A 19,023-nucleotide genomic window follows, 5' to 3' on the forward strand; every position below is an offset into this window, starting at 1 on the left:
AGAGCTAACTTGCAAAATCTTAGTATTAGCATTCTATATTGGTGCTACATAATAAAAATGTAACCATAGAGAATCCCCAACCCTTGTTAGGTGCCATGAGTTAGTGATTCCCATTGGTGTGAAGAAAATATAATATTTAGGTATATTATCTATGGACTTTTGTGAAAGTGACTCTAAGGAGGATTCTACGAGATTTTGAGAAGGTTTAACCTTGTGGACAATATGAAAGATTTTAGAGCATATAGTTAGAACAAAGTTGGTTCTAAGAAGCTTGCAACCTTCACAAGTGTGTTGATTAGGTAGAAAGTCCTTTCTTGCCATGGAAGTGTCGATACGACCTGCTTCTTCAAAATGCAGGCTAGGTAGCAGCTTCTCTGATGGTTAGCGAGGTTCCTCGCCTCTGTCTTGCAGAAAATAGATCCAGAGAATGGAGGCAGACTTGCCAAGAATTCTTATCATCGGAGCTACTGGCTTCCTCGGTCCTTACATCGCCAAGGCCAGTGTTGGACTAGGTCATCCCACTTTCGCGTTGCTCAGGCCCTCTTCCACAGCTGATCCGGCCAAAGCCAACCTTGTTGAAAGCTTCGTGTCTGCAGGAATCCGTATCCTCCATGTAAGTTGCTCTCGACCTCCTTGCCTGAGATGTACAGAGCAAGTAGGCTTGCTTCGTGACATGCAGATTGTTGTGCTTGCATACGATTGCTTGACAACAGGTTGCAAGAGTCTTAACCTAAAAAGGATTTCATTACAGGACTTATGGCTCTTTAAGGATCTTGAATATTCAAGATAATTATACAATGCATCAGGAACTGCAGTGCCCGTAAGAGTTCAAGGGATACTCTCTTTAGGAGATAAGCCATGGTTTGGCCAGAATTCCCTACCACTACTTCACATGTTTTAAGAGTTGATGCGGTTGGAGATGGGGACACTTTATAGGTTGTCTTTGTCGTTTTTGACTGAGTTTTCATCATCGGATACTTGATCGCTTACATGCTCTTTTAGATGCTATCAGATACTTGACTGCTTACATGCTCTTTTGGATGTTTCTTGGCTTGTTAGAGATTGACTTGGGTTCGTACATGATGTACTTAGATGCTATCAAATACTTGATCGCTTACATACTCTTTTGGATGCTATCAGATATTTGATCGCTTACATGCTCTTTTGGATGTTTCTTGGCTTGTCAGAGATTGACTTGGGTTCGTGCATGATGTACTTGGATGCTATCAGATACTTGACCGCTTACATGCTCTTTTGGATGTTTCTTGGCTTGTTAGAGATTGACTTGGGTTCGTACATGATATACTTGGATGCTATCAGATACTTGACCGCTTACATGCTCTTGGTGCTCTCATGATGTATGATCTTGGCTATGAGATGTCTTATGCATTTACATGCTATCTTTGAGCTTGATTACTCATTTGCCATCGAATTTTATGCTAGTGGGAGTTTTATGCTTATGGTCTTGGATTTACCTAGAGCTTGCGGGTTATGCATTTGAGCTATTACTTGAGTTTTGAGATTGGGATCTCTTACACATCCTTGACTATGATATTTTCTTGGTAGATGCTTCCATGTTTGCTCTTGAATGGTTATGAGCTAATTCGATCCATCTTCATTGAGCATATAACGACATTTGTCAAGTCTTGCCAGTAGTGTGTATATCTTGCCTATTACTTAGGGAATGTATCGATTGTACTGACAGACTCTCTTGACACATTTGGGTGTTTGGCTCATGTACATGGGCTGTCATAGTGCCTTTGTTATATCCACTTGATGTAGGATTGGACTAGGCAGTCACTGTTGTCACTGAATCTCTATTAGCTCATTGTTTGCTCTCATTTACTCATTGCTATCATTTATTACAAGTTGTTTTATACGGATTGTGATGTATTTACTGAGCTTAATCATGTCATTTTGATGTACTTTTGGTACTATTTGGTGGATAGTTGGTTATTCTAGTAGTTTCTCTTATTTTCAACTTGTTTTGGCTGTGGTTTTGGCCCGTTTATTGCTAATTACAACAAGCTGTTTTTTGCATAGTCTGCCTCTGTTTGACTCATTATGGCTAGTCATCTCAAAGATACAACTTTGTTTAACATTGCCAAGTTGGATGGTACCAACTATGGCTATTGGAAATCTTAAATATGGTAGGTTTCGGTATATAAATTGTAGATTAAGCCACTAAGAAACAAAGATATTAAATCCAAGAATATGGATGATGATGACCGGGCTAATTTAGATACACTATGCAAGTCCACTATCATTTTATCACTCTATGAAGAGGTCCATAATAATGTTGTTGAAGATGAAGATTAGAGTGCATGGAATTTATGGGACAATATTCATGATAACTTTATGCCAAGTAAAGCCCTGCTTCATAGATGCATTGGCTTAAACAGTTGATGGATCTCCGCATGAAGGAGGGGAGTCCATTGTCTGCTTACTTTAGTCAGTTTCATTCTATCATGAAGAATCTACTTTAATAGGGTATTGAGTTTTAGGATAATCTGCATCCTTTTGTTTTTACTTGACACTTTACTTGAGTCTTGGGATGTATTTCACATTGTAATTTATACCAACAAACTTGACGGGATTAAATTGCAAGATGTAGAGTGCTCTTTTGACTGAAGAAATTAATAGGAAAAACAATGATGCTTCTCGCAATTTATATGCTTTATCCATTAGAGGTGACAAAAGTGGCAAGAAAGATAATGATCGTCATGGGAAGGACTCTCAGAAGTCCCGGTCTAAGTCATGTGGATGCAGTAAGTCCTGTGGACATAAGTCTAATCTTACATGCCATTATTGTGGGAAAGCATGACACATATGGCCACAGTGCTATAAGATGTGTGATGATAAGCGCAAAGAAAAGGGGAAAGAAAAAGTGTATGAGAAATCCAATGATCGCAGCATTATACTTGCAAAGTTCAACATAAAGATTGAGGAGATAAATGTCATGTAGCCTGAGAAGTCTGATGGTGACTATATCTTAACAGTCTCTTCATGTGATGCCTCTCAACTGATCGAGGCTCATCAGTCGATTCATGCAGTGTTGGCGCTTGGATTCAGGTGTGTTTTTTTATGTGGCTCTCTACCGTGAATGGTTTTATACTTGTAGTGTATCTGGTATTGTGTGCTTAGGTGATGATCGATCTCTTGCTATTGTTGTCATTCGTGATGTCACTCTATAGTTTTCCTCTGATAGCACTTTTAGTTTGCATAATGTATGTCGTCATGTACTTGCATTAACTAAAAGCCTTATGTTTGATGGGCAGCTTGATGATGCAGGTTATCATATATGCTTGGTGATTTTGTATGGAAGATAACTCGTGGTAGACTTGTTTTTGCAAGAGGTGCCAAGTTTGGTAGCCTCTACCCCTTTGTTGCATGTGGTACTATTAACCATATTTTATCAATGGGTTCTATTCCACATGTATCTCTCTGGCATGCTCGTCTTATGCATATATCACTTAAGAAAATGAAAATGCTTAGTGTCTTTTGACTACTCGCATTTTGTCGTGTGATCATTGTTTATATGATGGGCAGACTAGGAATTCGCATAAAAAGTTGGTATTCCATGCATGGGTGAGCCTTTGGCTATTGTATATTCAGATGTATGTGGACCCATGCCCTCTCAATCATTAGGGGGTGCAAAGTACTTTGTCACACTAATTGACGATTATTCACGTAAGATTTGGGCTTATCCTATTAAGCAAAAATATGATATCTTAGCCATCTTTCAACATTGGCTCGCTTTAGCAGAGAATTAGTCTCGGCATAGGTTGAAATGCCTAAGGACCGATAACGGGGGTGAGTACGTCCCGTGTACCTTTGAGCAGTTTTGTGACGAGCAAGGTATTAAGCATCAGTTGACCGCCCCTTACACCCCTTCCCAAAATGGTATGGCTGAGTGGGTCCGCAGTAGTATGCTTAGCCAAGAAAACTTACCACAACATTTTTGGGTTGAGGTAGGGTCTACTGTCGTGCATCTCATTAATAAGTCACCTTGTAGTGGTATTGACTTCCAGGTTGCAGAGGAGGTATGGACAGGAAAGCCTCTCTCATATGCTCATTTGCGCGTCTTTGGATATGAGGCCTTTTGCCATGTGCCCAATGATAAACACAATAAGTTGGATCCTAAAAGTGTGAAATGCATTTTTTATGGCTATGGAGATACATGTGAGATGGGATATCGTCTTTGGGGTCCACATGCGCGGAAAGTGATCTACAGCCATGATGTTCTGTTCCATGAGGACAAAATGCATATGTAGCTTGAGAAAGTTGTTGAGATATGCAGGGTTATCTTTCAAGAGGAGCCCCTTACTCCAGCACAGCTAGCTAGACAACGTGCACCAGTTGATCCTCATGGCCAAGATGTTAGACCGGATTTCAGACAGGATGTTAGACAGGATATTAGACATGCAACACAGCCTGCATTGAGGCGTTCTACTAGAGATAGATGACCTCATGACCGGTATGAGCCCTCCATAAATTATGTCTTGGTTACAAATGCACGAGAGCCTCTCACGTATGATGAGACTATGCGCATGGGTGATAGTCACTCTTGGGAGAGGGCTATGAATTCTAAGATTGATTTGTTGTATAAGAATCATACACGTGATTTGGTTGCCTTTCCTAGTGGCAAGAGGGCTTTGCCTTGCAAGTGGATGTACAAGTTGAAAAGTACTCCTGGACATCCCAGGCTAGCATACAAGGCCAGATTGGTACCAAAGGGTTTTAAGCAGAAGGATGGTGTTGACTCTGATGAGTTTCTCTCTTGTGGTTAAGATGACCATCCTATACTTTAGTCTTAGCTTTGGGTGCACAACTTGAATTGGACTTGTATCAGTTGGATGTCAAGATGGCTTTCTTACATGGGGACTTGCACGATGAGGTTTACATGGAGCAACCTAAGGGCTTTGTAGAGCGTGGCAGGGAACACCTAGTGTGTAGATTGAGGAAAAGTCTTTATGGCTTGAAGCAGGCACCTAGGTAATGGTATTATAAGTTCGATCCATTTATGTAGTCATCGGGCTACAACTGTAGTGCTATGGATCTGTGCTTGTACACGAAGAAATCCCGTGATGGATCTTTATTGATTTCGGTACTCTATGTGGATGACATGCTTCTCACCTTTCATAATGACCATTCCTATCTCTCCCATTATGCCCAAGCTACCAATCATGCATGATGTCGTCATCTTCTTCTTACATGCTAGGCTTAAATGGATGAGAATATTGTGTCTCTTCAACACAATTATTTATATTTAAAAAATTGTGTAAACAAATATCAAATAATCCAAGTATTAGAGGGTAGTATGGTTGCTTTAATACAAAGGTGACATAATTGAGAGAGCTATCACAATAGTTATGTAGTTTATGCTAATTACTAGTGGTATCAAATTAGTGCACTGACTATATGGTAACAAACTATGCATTAAGAAAATAAATTATGTGGTGAGTGCATTTAGCATGTTGATACAAAAGTTTAATAAAGTGGTTGAATATTCAACTTCTATATATAATTTTAAAGTGAGAATATAAAATTGGAGAAAGTATCCTCCAAAGGGTCTCAAACCTTATGAATATGCACAATTATCTTCTCAAAATGAGCTCATGGAAACTCCTCTAAGTTAGTCTTTTGGTTATAGACAACCCTTGATTTTCCCTACTTGACTAGTTATGCTCATGTTTCCATGCATTAAATTATCACAAAAGAAGAAATAACAATTTATGCACACTTTGTTGTAAGAATATACATATTAGAGATATAGTTCTCATTTTTTCTTTGTGATTTCACCCTCAAAATAGAGTTCAATACATTAGAGACAAAGATTAGCATTATATTCCTTGAATAATTGAGCATGCAAGACTTGGAACTGAAGTAATAGACCTTCATGACTAAGAGAGAAGAATTGTGGTGTTGTAGTGGCAATTGGGGTAGAGTGGCAACATTTCCTTTTGGGGGTATAGTAGGTACAAGTCCCTTGCCAAAACAAATTAAATGAGGAACCTATAGAGTTGAAGGGAGCACCTATTTCATCTAAGCACCAATCAATTGTTTCTTCAATTTTGTAGGATCTTAAGCAAAAGAAGAAATTGAGTGTTTGTGTGGAGCAATAGCAACAATGTTGCTTTGGGTAGAAGTAGCAGTGATAGCTATTTTAGGGGGCCATCATAGTGATCAAATATAAGTATGAAGGTATACAAAATGCATACCATTCTCTTTGTTCCTCTCAATCATCAAGATCTATTGAAAAAAACATAAGCTAGCCTCTTTGTTTAGTAACTTCTCTCTCCTCCCTCTCTTGCAAGCCATGTGCATGCAAAGGAGATTGAGAAGTAGCAATTATGTGCATGGAGGAGGATTGAAAGAGTTGCATGTTTGATTCCCATTGGCCATGGATGTAGCCCTGATGTAGCCCAAAACAAGAACTTGATGCTATTAATTTTTATTCTATTGGTATTTAGATTCCCATTTCCTCATGTTCATGACGGTATCGATCATGATGATGATATCACAAAGCTTAATCTCCCCTTCTGTGTCTCCCTCTCGCAATCAATGCCCAAGTTTTCCATGTAGATGGCCTTTTGCCATTTGCATGTGGTTTTTTTAGCATTGCTCATGATAATGATACCATTTCAAATTATGCAAGTTGTGGATGCATCTCTTCCCCCACTTGTTTGTGGTTGTTCCATTGTTGCTCACGCTAAGGGTCCCATCACAAATGATGCAAGTTGTAGATAATCCATTCTTGGCTCAAGGAATGGAGTATCTAATATTTTGCCTTTGCTACTTTATCTATTCCAAAGTCACAAATAACACTATCTTCAATGCCCTTCTATGGGCTCACATCATCATGGTAAATCCTTTATAGTTACAAACCATCCTTAGCCATAGAGTGCATTGGCATTACAACATGTGAACCATCCCCATGGAGTGCACTAGTGGTATGATGTTTCTCATCTCTTCAAAAGTGGTTAATATTTCTTTAGGTTTTTATGACACAAATATAGATATTTACTTGGAGAGCTTATGGTGAGGATATAGAGACCAACACTAGTCAAAGCCACGACACTCTTCCAATTATTATTCTATCTCTCACTCTTTATATATCTCTCCTTATTTGAAGAGGTAGATAGTCTTGAAGGAATAGTGGTGCCATGAGAGGAATGGTGTTTAACATGCATCATGTCCTTGTCCTACCATGTTTGCCTAAGTTAATGATCCAATGCATGCTAAGAATGGTTGTGGTGTTATAGGTTGCTTTGAGTGATTTGGGTTGCCTTTGATGTGATACACATAATTCCATAACATGATCTTTCATTCTTCTATCCGCTCATTCCCTTTCAGAGTTCTAACACCTCTCAATGACGTATAGATACTAACCATGTATATTCTGCATTAGAGAATGTATCTTGCACATGCCATTTTTCTTTATTGTGTGAGGTATGCCGTTCTTATTGATGATAATCTTTATGTTGGTGCACTTTACATAAGTAATAATGATATGAAAGAATGTGAATTTTATGTAACCAATGATGATATTAGAGAGAGAAAGAGGGACATTTAGTTTACATATGTGATGTGAAAAGTTTTGGAAGCACCATTGCAAAAGTAGATAAATTCAAGTAGTTACATCTAATGTTCATTGAGATTTAAACTAGAAATTAATTATAGAGTTGTCTAGTGGGAAGGGAAACACCTCTATTGAAATTATAGGAAAATTTCAAATCTATTTAACAAATAGAAAACTGAAGCAAAATTGGAGTCCTACCATGAGGGCGTTATGGTTAAATATTGGGCATGGACTAGCTCAAACAGATTCACCCCCAAATCATGTTTGTGGAGGTTATCTTCCATAACTTGGAAGGAAACACTATGAAGGCAGAAGGGAAGGCTCAAAGTGCTAGAGTCTAGTTAGCCAAAGCTAGTTGAATTTAGAAGGGGTCGAGAAAGGGGCAATGAGTTTATATGATTAGACTGAACAAGGTTGAAATGACAAGAAAGGCATGTTACCTCCCTGGATCAATAACTTTGATGATGTTTTTCTAGAAGATATAATGCAACTACCTCCATACTAAGAAGTTAACAATGAGATAGAATTGATCATTGGAGGGGATCTTGTATTCAAGAGCCCATACAAGACGTCCATACGTAAAGCTTATTCATATTAAGAAAGAAATAGTTGCAATATCTAATTGAATAAGGATTCATCTACCCAAGTAATTGGAGAGCATCTATTCTTTTCCAAAAGAAAAAATATGGATTCCATAGACTGGACATTGACTTCATAGGACAACCAAGTGGTAATCAAGAATAAGTATCACACGCCCAGATTTGATGAGCTTCGAGATTGATTATAGGGAGCCAAAGTCTTCTTAAAGATAGACTTAAGATCAAATATTGTTGAATGCAAATGAAAGAGTAGAATATCCCAAAGGTAGCCTTCACAACTTGATATAAACATTATGAGTTTCTATTCATGCCATTTGGATTGACTAATGCATAGTAACATTTAGCTAATTGATGCAAGACATGTTTTGAATATACTTAGATGCATTTGTGCTAGTATTCTTCAATGAACTATTGGTATATTACAAAATATCTAAAGGATCATGATGTTCATTTTAAGATTGTAATTTAGACCCTTTGTGAAAACTCCCTCTATGCAAATAAGAGCAAGTGCATTATAAGATCAAATACTTGGAGTATATTATCCCTAGCAAAGGAATCCCACTAGACTAGACAAAGGTAAAGGATATACTAGATTGGCCAGCTTGTAGAATGGTTAAGGAAATCCAAGGATTCTTGGGACTCACAAGATGATATTGAATCTTTAGCATGGATTATTTTCTTATAATAATACCCTTGACAAACCTTTTCAAGAAAAATACTTCGTTTACAAGGACAAATTAAATACCAAGAAAGCTTTGATAAACTTGATAAATGTGTAACCATAGTCCCAGTGCTAAAACTGTTAGGATAAATGTTTGGATAAGGATAGACAAATATGTGACAAAAAGATCCCATAGTTATCCACTTTGTAAATATATACAGCTCATTTAATGTACCATGTATATATACAGCTACTAGCAATGAAATGAATAACTGCAGCTCACTCCATTCTTTACATTGTCTCTATCTCTTTCTCTTGTTGTGCACAATATCCTTTCATCTACTAATCCTTGGTTTTCACTACATGGTATCATAGCTCAAGGTCCTAGTTCTCTAGCTTATCACATTCTCATCAAAATCATAAATTATTAGTCCTCCTTTACTCTCACTCTTCCAATGGCTCTTGTCAATGCCACTACCTCTTACAATCGACACATTAAGATTGACAAACTCAATGGTAGCAACTAGCAAGTATGGAAGTTAAGGATGGAACTCTACCTATCTAAATTGAACCTATGGAATATTATCAATGGCAAGTAGGATTGCCTTGAACAAGAAGGAGCAGACAAGGAAGATTGGAAGCAAAGAGATGTAGTTGCAAGAATACTTGTCCATTGTGGAGATCGAAAAGTACAACTAGTAAGAACAATACCCATTGCAAAAGGTATTTGGGATTTCTTCAATAATACCTATGCATACACATATATTTTCTATCAAATGACGATGTTCAGAAAACTATCTATTGTCAATATGCATGAAGATCAAATTGAACGCCCAAAATCGGGCACTCGGACTCGGATCGTTTGACTCAATCCCTTGGAATCAGACCATTCAAGTCTACCATTTGGACAAACCCAGAATTGGAGAGTCTAATTTTGGGAATTGGACAGCTGATGCTCAGACATTGAAAAAGAACACGAAGGCTGAAAAAACCAACATACCCTAGACCAGACACAGAGCCCAACTTAGAGCTGAGCAACACCATTGTAGGCCTCTAGACATCTCGAAAGGCTCATAGAGCCTCTAGACTCTAGAAACCGTGACTTAGTGGCCTAGGAAGTGACTGCGAACACAACCTCTCACACCATCCATCTGGGACATCTTAAAGGACCCAAATGAACATGTTAGAGCAATCACCACGTGTGTTGTACGACATTTTTTTCATCAGTCACACACTGCATAAATAATCACTTGAAGTACACCCTAGAAAGCTGAAAGCTTGATTTTGCATCACGCATGGAAGGAAGCACCCCTCGGGCACCTAAGTGCACTTAAAATTGAGAATTGTCTGAAATACCAAAGAAACTCATATGCAATATAAGCAAGACCGAACAGACCCACTAATAGGAGAAGACCCTCAGATCTTAAACGTGTGACCAAGGACACTAAGCCTTAGAGCAAGCCTCTTGGAGAACAAGTCTAGGAGTTGATGCAATCAGGGACTCAACCTTACTTGAGTTGATCAACTTGATTGACACCCTAGTAGCCCAAGAGACTGGTGAAATGTCAGGATCCAACACCAATCTCGAAAACGGTGAGCTCGACTTGGGGGACTTCCTAGTTAACATCCAACAGATGATAAATCGATGCAACTTGCAGACCAAAATGGAGCACCATGGAAGACCAGCTGAGGACATCATAAACGGATTTTGATGAGGAAGAGCGGAGACTAGCAAAGCAAGCACTTCAAGGTATAGCCACTTATAATCAAGACAAGTAGTCTCAGAGGTTGAGGTAGGAGATAAAAATGCGGGAGGTCCAACGAGTTTTAGCGCTTGCCAATAGAATTAGGACAAGACCCAATGTTGAGAGGAAAAGAGTGCTTGAAGCCGACCTTACATGAAGCAAGCTTCTCACGAAGTGACTCATAGATAACATGACTACGAAACAGACTGAAGCAGCTGAAGCAACTTTGTTGCTAATAGGACTAGGTATTACTTTGAATTCCAAAAGCCAAACAAAGATACCCGTATTTGCCAAGCAACTCGACAAGTATCGACTCGATAATGACCCATATAGTTTCATAGAGCAGTTTGAACAAGTATGCAAGGCAAATGGCCTAATGGACCTTGCTCAACGGGCATATGCTTTTGGTCTTTGCCTTAAGGATAAAGGACGGACGTGGTACACTAGCTTAGACAATGCGAAATGAAATAATTTCAACAATCTCAGAGTCTCTTCATCAAGAGATTCTTTGAGGTAGGGTTGGAGCCCCAAGAGGAACACCAAGGAAAAGGGAATTCTCTTGCAAGAAAATCTATCTTGTAACATCAACAAGCTTGTTTATTAGGTTTTATATGATCACAATGAAGAAAAGAACACTAGGCACAACAAATCTTCATGCAGCATCATGTAGATCTCCCACGGATTTGATAGAATCAACCATATTCTTCAATATCTTCACAAAATCCATCAATAGAACAAAGAAAGCAAAGGAATACACCATCTTTGAATGGAAATACATCACATAGTATTCATCTTCAATATCTTCATAGTCTTCTCTCTCAATCTCTCATATACAATCACTCTGTTTTAGTAGAATTGGCTATCTCTGACTCTCTCTCTCTCTCTCTCTCTCTTTCAATAATACATCATATCCTCACTACAATCTCTCATAATCACTCTCAATAATCCTTCTTAGGTCGTGGATACCCCTCCCAAGAGGTATGTCTGATATGAAGAGTCACCAGAACCACTACAGTGTCTTTTCATAGCTCACTACTATCACTTCACTCTAGTCTTTACTTGAGTCTTCAACATCTACTTCTTTCACTTCTTTTAGCTCTTTTGCACTTGTATTCACCTCTTTCCAAGGCTAGAAAACTTTCCCAAGCTATACCCTCATCCATCAGAACACATACAGAAGCATACAGAACAGTCACAGTACAGCTACAGAACAACTACAGTACAGTTACAGTACAGAGACAGAAGCTCTACAGAAGATCTACAGAAGGTTATAGAAGGTCATCAAAACCTCATAACTCATACTCAAACCATTCCAAACTCTCAAAAACTATTCAATAAGCTTTCACAAGATCTCAATCTTCATCAATTATCAATCCATACCTCCTTACAGAAGACAATCAGAACAAAACAGAACAAAACAGAAGCTATACAGAAGGTATACAGAACCAATCAGAACCTATTAGAACATCACAGAACCTCATATCTCCACTCAAAATCATCATGAACTTAATAAAACTATTCAAACCTATCCAAAACACTCTCAAAATACTTCCAAACCAATCAATCATCTCATAAAATCAACCATTCAGCTCTCAAAAACAACAAAAATCAGCCAAAAAACAGTTCATTTCAACACTCAACAAGGGTACTCCGATAACCTTATTATTCAACTGATGAACTTTACTTAAAATGACAAAGAGGACTTTCAAGACTACATCACACACTTGTGAAGTCTCTTTAAGAAAGTCTCTTTAAGAGAATTCCACTCGTAGAGCAACCTAGCGAACAAGCGGTCTCCATTGTGTTCATAAGTGGAATACGAAGCAAGGAACTTTAGAAGGCCTTGGTGGGCAATTCAAACCTGCAACGGGACGTGTTAGCTAGGGTCCGTGAAGAAGCCATACAAGTGGATGACCTGATCAAAGAGAGAAGCTCAAGGACCACAAGTCAAGATAGTGCAACCTCTAGAACATTAGAGAGGGCCACAACCACTAGTAGCAACAGATCGAGATAAAGTGGCTAGGAGAAAGGAAAGAATGTCAATTAGAGCCAAGAGTTGGCATACATGAAGCTAGAGTTGGCTATGCTTCAAGAAATGATGAGAAGGCCCACAATGTCATGTGCAATGCGTGCATTGCAGAGGAAACCACCTTTTGATTGAGTGTATGGATTCTAGATCCAGACCCTGTACCAATTGCGGTAGGTTTGGCCAAGATGTAGTGCATTGCCGATTGCATACCCACATCCATAAAATCAACCTTACTACCTAGGAAATATAATGCCACCTCACAGAAGGGGAGCTCCATTAGCTCTTCTGGTCCCCAATGATTCAAGGCCAGTTATCCCTAGGATGGACATAAACCCCACAGGGATATCTAGACCACATGGACCCTTCGTAACCCATCCATTGAGTAATGCTCCCAGTGGATAATAATTTTTGAGGAGCCAAACAAGGGAGAGGCATACATAAACCCTTACATCTCCTACGACAAAGAGGGTAATCCCATTCTAATGGATTTTAGACCAGTACCCGTGATGGTGTTAGGTCAGGGAAGGGGTAGGGGCCTAGGAGGTCAAAACCAAGAACCTATTGCATGCTAGACTCGTGGCTATCTAGGACACATCTCATCTCGTTGCCCTGAATGAGAGCAAGATAATCGAGAAAAGGCCGACTTGAGATGCCTTGAGTATGGAATCACTCATTTGTATGCTGAGCGCCCTAGGAAAAAGCCATCCACTGGTTCAATTATTGTGCCATCCATACCTTTAGGGCTATTTGGAGTCCAGATACTTGATGGTGAGGCCACTTCCATCTCATTGAATGTCATGACCAAGGTGTAGACAAGGTAGGCCTGTATCTCGTTACGTGGACCTAGCAACCTTGACATAGCCTCCATGGGGAAAAGGAGTCATAGGAGGAGAAAAAAGAGAGTTGAGACATAAATCACACTCAAAATTGATAGTGCCACTACACTACAAAGGGGAAGCAAGTCACATGGATGCAGAAACAGTAACATCAGTTCCTAAGAAGGTGGAGAAGGGGAGTGCCAAGGTTGGGGAATATCCTGATCTGAGGCACCAATTGGAAGTGGTTGACAAGGTCAAGGGCAGGTTCACATGGAAAAATGTCAAAAAGATGCACGAAAAATGCTCAAAAAACCGCAAAATTAATATTGGACAAACCGTGCATCGGAATGACACAGAGTAAAAAGGAAAAATATCAAGGAAAAGTTGTTGTCAGGGCTAGCATGTTAGATCACAGTTCCGAAGCAAGCAAAGCGCGTTCACATGGAAAATCGGCTAATGGGCGCAAAATGCTTCAAAAATTAATAACTCGAAAACTGGGCATCGGAATAGGGGTAGGTAAAAAGGAAAAATGGTCAATTCAAAGGGATGAACAGAGCTATAAGATTGGATGTGGATTTTGGTGAACATAGGGTACGTTCACAGGGCAGGACAACAAAATCAGGGAATGAAGGAACATTGCAAGGGAACAGCCCTGAGGGTGGGTGAAAAATAAACGGGTGGGCGGGAAGGGACCTCATCAGGGTAAAAGCAGGCATGGCATAGAGGCATTAGCAGGTTGAGGCATATGCAGAAGGGTATGCAATGTAGACGCGCAGGGACGCGTCCCCACACTTAAAACCTTAACGGATAGGGTGAATCGAGCAACAGGGACCTAGGACCACACAATAGACCATCCGCTAACATCCCCATACTTAAAACATGAACATCACTGAGAAACAGAAGGGGTAGGGTTAGAAAAACTTGGCCCATATTGTCGAGGATCAAGTTTGATTGTCGATGGCATGTCCGATGTTGTTGTCGGGCTGCAGGAGGTACCAAGGCATCTTCACAGCACTCGTCCTTCGTGGCAGGGACCATGCGGCAGCACCCAGGGAGGTAGCTGGTTGAATGAATCGCATCGAGTCGATGTCGAGGGATGTTACACTCAACTCATAATCACTCAAATGGAATGAAAGAGATGTCACTCGCCCCATGACTAATATCACTCGAGGAAGAATGATTGAAACCCATATCTCATACCCGGTTTAGGAATCGACAGGGGTATGGTGCAGAGGAAGTATGCCAGGATGCACAGTTGATGGTGCATTAGTGCGTCCAACCCGTCTGGCATAGGTACAAGGAGGAAGGCAAGGGAGCCTTACAATGCAGTGTACAGAACAAGGTGACGTGTCTTGTGATGATGGTAGAGACCCATCCCGTGGGTGCATAGGGAAACGGGAACATACCTAACTCCAAGTGTCGTAACGTCCCTCAATCTCACCTCTCGGTAATTGATTGAAGAAACTCCAGTCACACTCAGCCCACCCTCTGTCTCACGCTCTGCTATAGATACAGGAGGGCAACCATGTCCTGAAACCCATTGATGTTATCCTCACGGTCACTTGTGCAGAGGTTCTATGCCTTGTGCGCATTTGATGGTGCAACTATGCATCCCGCCCTGTGCCGGCATACGGTGCGAGAAGGAAAACCAGGGAGCCGTATAGTGCCGTGCACAAAAACATATCGTGCTTTGTGCATTGAGAGGCCCATCTCGTGCGTGCAACACTTCATTCACACTTCTCACCTCTCATTTGATTTAAAGGGAAAAGACTGGTCACTCGCCCCACTCTCTGTCTCTCTCTGTTGATAATTACAGAGGGCAACCATACTCACGTCCCCATCCAGTTAGGATGAAAGCTCACATTACTCAATTGTTTGTCGATGAAGATCGCATCGTCAGTTGTTGAAGAGGCGTACCCAGGGAGGCAGCCATCAAATCGAATGTTGTGTTGGATAGGACATGTCGTCTGCTAGAGGACAGTTAGACACTCTGCAGAGAGACACAGGACACAGCGTACCAAGGGAGTTAGCTTCGGAACTGGATCCTGGGGATATCAATTGATGAATCCACTTTCTGGATTGTTGGGTGTTGCCACATTTTCCACAGCCAGCTTCCCACCCAAGGGTGTTTGCCACCTTTTCTTGGAGCGAGGCCTGCTATGACAGGGAATTGCTTCCTTTTCTCCCATAACAGTTTTTTTCTTTTCTGTTTTCCTGTTCTCTTTGTTTTTTTTCTTTCGTGTTTTCTTTTTTCTTGTTTTTTTTTCTTTTTTTTTTTCTCCTACTCCCGAGGGTGTTTCCACCTTTTCTCGAAGAATAGGTCGGCATGACATGGACCAAAGTCCTTTTCTCCCATAACCGATATGTATATTTTTTTCTTCGTGTTTTTTCGAATTAAGCAAGGGAATGGTAGAAATACCACTTGTCAGAACCCACCTCGCCACTGTCGCTGGTGGAAAATAGAGGATAAGAGATCAAGGCTGGAAGGTGGGGCTGAGGGGACAGAGGGTTGCGTCCACCTCATCAGGATTAGCTAAAGAATGGCTATCAGAAGTAGCATCATAAGAGTGATAGTGCCACGCCAACGAGGGAAAGGATCAGGTGACCATGATTGTCAAGATCCCCAAGGAGGGAAGTACTTCTTCAGGCGATATCCATTGATCAGGAAGGGATCATCAGAGGCATCAACGGTCTGCACTTGGACAGAGCCATTAGGGTTGACAGCACGTACCTTATATGGGCCCATCCACCGCTGTTGAAGCTTGCCAGGAAACTTGCCAAATCGTGAATCATAGGCTAGGACCAAATCACCTTCTCTGAACTCCTTGTGCTTGATGAAGCTGTCATGGTAAGCCTTGCGTCGAGCTTGCGTGGCTTCCATGCACTGTAGAGCCATCCTGCGAGTTTCATCCAAACATTCCAAGTGTAGGAGATGGCGTTGCAGTGAATCATCATCCCCCAAATACTCTTTGATAGCCACTCTCAAAGAGGGCAATTCCAGTTCAACAGGGAAAACAGCTTCTGTACCATACACCAACTGAAAGGGTGTCTGTCCTGTTGCTGCTTTATGGGAGGTTCTGTACGCCCAGAGGGCCTCTGTAAGTCGATCATCCCAATCACGACGATGTGGGGCAATTGTTCTTGTCAGAATTGAGCAGAGGATGCGATTGGTGACTTCGACTTGGCCGTTGGCTCTGCGGTAGTAAGGAGTGGACTTGCAATGGCGGATCTTATACAGCTCTGTCAACTCTTCCATGACTTTATTAATGAAAGAGTACCTCTGTCACTTACCAGCTCTAAGGGACTGCCAAAATGGGTGATGATATTCTCGTACATGAACAGGGCCACGCTGTTACCATCGTCCCGCTTTAGGGCTTTAGCTTCACACCACTTTGTGACATAATCCGTATATACGAGGATGTATCGGTTCTGTTTCCTTCTGGTAGGAGGATCAATTGGGCCTACGAAGTCGATGCCCCACTTCTCAAACGGCTTCAAAGGAAGAATAGGTTGCAGTGGCATGGCACTTGTCTTCGTGGGTTTCCCCATTCTCTGACAAGCATCACATCTTTTACAGTAATCATAGGCATCCTTGTGAATGGTAGGCCACCAGTATCCTGCTAGTAGAGCCTTCCTGGCTGTGGCTTCTCCTGCAAAGTGGCCTCCACATGGCTCGTCATGGCAAGCCTTCAAAACAATCCCAATCTCATCTTCTGCAATACATCTTCTGAGCACTTCATCTTTGCCTTTCTTGTACAGTGCACCACCTAGTAGGGTGTAGGGGGCTGATTCTAACATAAGCTTCTTCCTTTCTCGACTAGAAAGGCCAGGAGGGTATTGTTGGGTTGCCAGCAGATTGGCAATGTCTGCATACCAGGGGGTTACAGTTTCTACCAAGAATAGGGAAGCATCAGGGAGGTCTGGATCATCCTGCTCCTCGTCTGCAGTCTGTGGGATACGTGACAGATGATCAGCCAGAACATGGGAACGACCAGGTTTGGTAATTATCTCAAAGTCAAACTCCTAAAATAGAAGGAGCCATCTCATCATTCGTTCTTTCACGTCTGCTTTGTTCATCAGGAAGGACAGGGCCTCATGATCCACATAAAATTTAAAGTGGGTAGACAACAGATAGTGGCAGAACTTCTCTAGGGCAAACACCATTGCCAAGTACTCTAGCTCTGTCACTGTATAGTTCCGTTCTCTATCAGTGACTTTTCGGCTTGCGTAATAGATCGGTTGATCCAGCTTCGAGGAACCCTTATGGCAGAGAACTGCGCCTAAGCCTTCCATGGATGCATCAGTGTGTACATGGAACTCTTTCGTCCAATCAGTAGGTTGCAGAATGGGTGCCTCAATCAGACACTGCTTCAGAGTGTTGAAGGCTTTGTCACATTCTTCCATCCAAACAAACTCTGCATCTTTCCTTAGAAGCTTGTGCAAGGAGGTTGCCTTTGTTGCAAAATGAGCTATGAACCTTCTGTAGTAACCCACATGGCCTAGGAATCCCCTCAACTGTTTGAGGCTGGTGGGTGCTGTCAGAGTTGCAATCTTTTCGATCTTTGCAGGGTCTGTTGATATCCCTTGTGCAGAGACGATGTGGCCCAACAGAACTCCAGAAAAGACCCCAAAGATGCATTTTTCGAGGTTGAGGGAAATCCCATACTCTCGGTATCGATCAAAGCATTGTTCCAGGTGTCCCCAGTGTTCCCGGATCAAACTATAGACACAGAAGTCATCCAAATATACCTCAACGTGCAGATGATTTTGGAATGCGGCCATCATGACTCGCTAGAAAGTAGCAGGGGCATTGCAGAGCCCAAACGGCATCACTCGGTAAGCGTAGGTCCCCCATTCTGTGGTGAAGGTTGTTTTGGATTGGTCTTCTTCTATAATTTGGACTTGGTTGTATCCACTGAATCCATCCAGAAGGGAATAAAGCTCATGTCCTGCCATTGTGTCCAACAGTTGGTCTGTGAAAGGAATAGGAAAGTGATCATTCTTCGTCTTGGAATTCAACTTTCAGAAATCCTCACATATTCGCAATTTGCCATTCTTCTTGGGTACAACCACGATGGGTGAAACCCATTCACTATTTGCCACTGGATAGATGAACTCGGCTTCCAGAAGCTTCAACAGCTCTGCTTTTACCAATGTGGAATAATTCGGATTCATTCGCCTCTGTCGTTGCCGTACTGGCTTGGCATCAGGCTCCAAGTCAATATGATGCTGACATATTGTGGAATCAATCCCCTTTAGGTCTTTGTAGGACCAAGCAAACACGTCCAAATTCTCTTTCAACAAGTTGTACAAAGTTGACAACTCCTTTTCTGGGAGGCTGCTACCCACCTTCAAGTGGTGTTCAATGCCATCTGCATCCACAAAAATTAACTGCCTTTCGCCTTCCACTTCACGAATGAAGGTCCCGCGGACTGCTTCTGGGTACAGATCCGACTCCTTCAAGGGAGTGGTGTCCTCTTCTGATGTCCCACTAGAACCAACTTCCTCTTTTGGTGGAGACTTAGGTTGCTCCTTGAGATGTTGGAATGGGATTAGAGCCGTTTCGGGTTTGGTTTCAAGATTAGTTAC

The 19,023-nt window shown here is 41.3% G+C and overlaps 1 protein-coding gene across 3 annotated transcripts; it reads left to right on the plus strand.

The window, feature by feature from the left end:
• Positions 1-211: 211 nt before the first annotated feature.
• On the plus strand, positions 212-3,344 carry LOC148029167 (phenylcoumaran benzylic ether reductase IRL1-like). 3 transcript variants are annotated; one of them, XM_087688670.1, is made up of 2 exons: positions 212-613; positions 3,279-3,344. In XM_087688670.1, exons 1-2 carry the CDS (start codon positions 428-430, stop codon positions 3,327-3,329), a joined length of 237 nt encoding a protein of 78 aa, XP_087544796.1. In that variant the 5' UTR covers positions 212-427; the 3' UTR covers positions 3,330-3,344. The 3 variants fall into 3 exon arrangements, with proteins under 3 accessions (XP_087544796.1, XP_087544798.1, XP_087544797.1); XM_087688672.1 differs by having other exon boundaries at positions 214-613; positions 3,292-3,327; XM_087688671.1 differs by lacking the exon at positions 3,279-3,344 and adding an exon at positions 752-1,121 and having other exon boundaries at positions 214-613.
• Positions 3,345-19,023: the final 15,679 nt, after the last annotated feature.

Source organism: Lygodium microphyllum, chromosome 11 (assembly GCF_053477565.2).
Source record: "Lygodium microphyllum isolate KBCC chromosome 11, Lygodium_microphyllum_v1.1.10, whole genome shotgun sequence".
Classification (NCBI taxonomy): domain Eukaryota; kingdom Viridiplantae; phylum Streptophyta; class Polypodiopsida; order Schizaeales; family Lygodiaceae; genus Lygodium; species Lygodium microphyllum.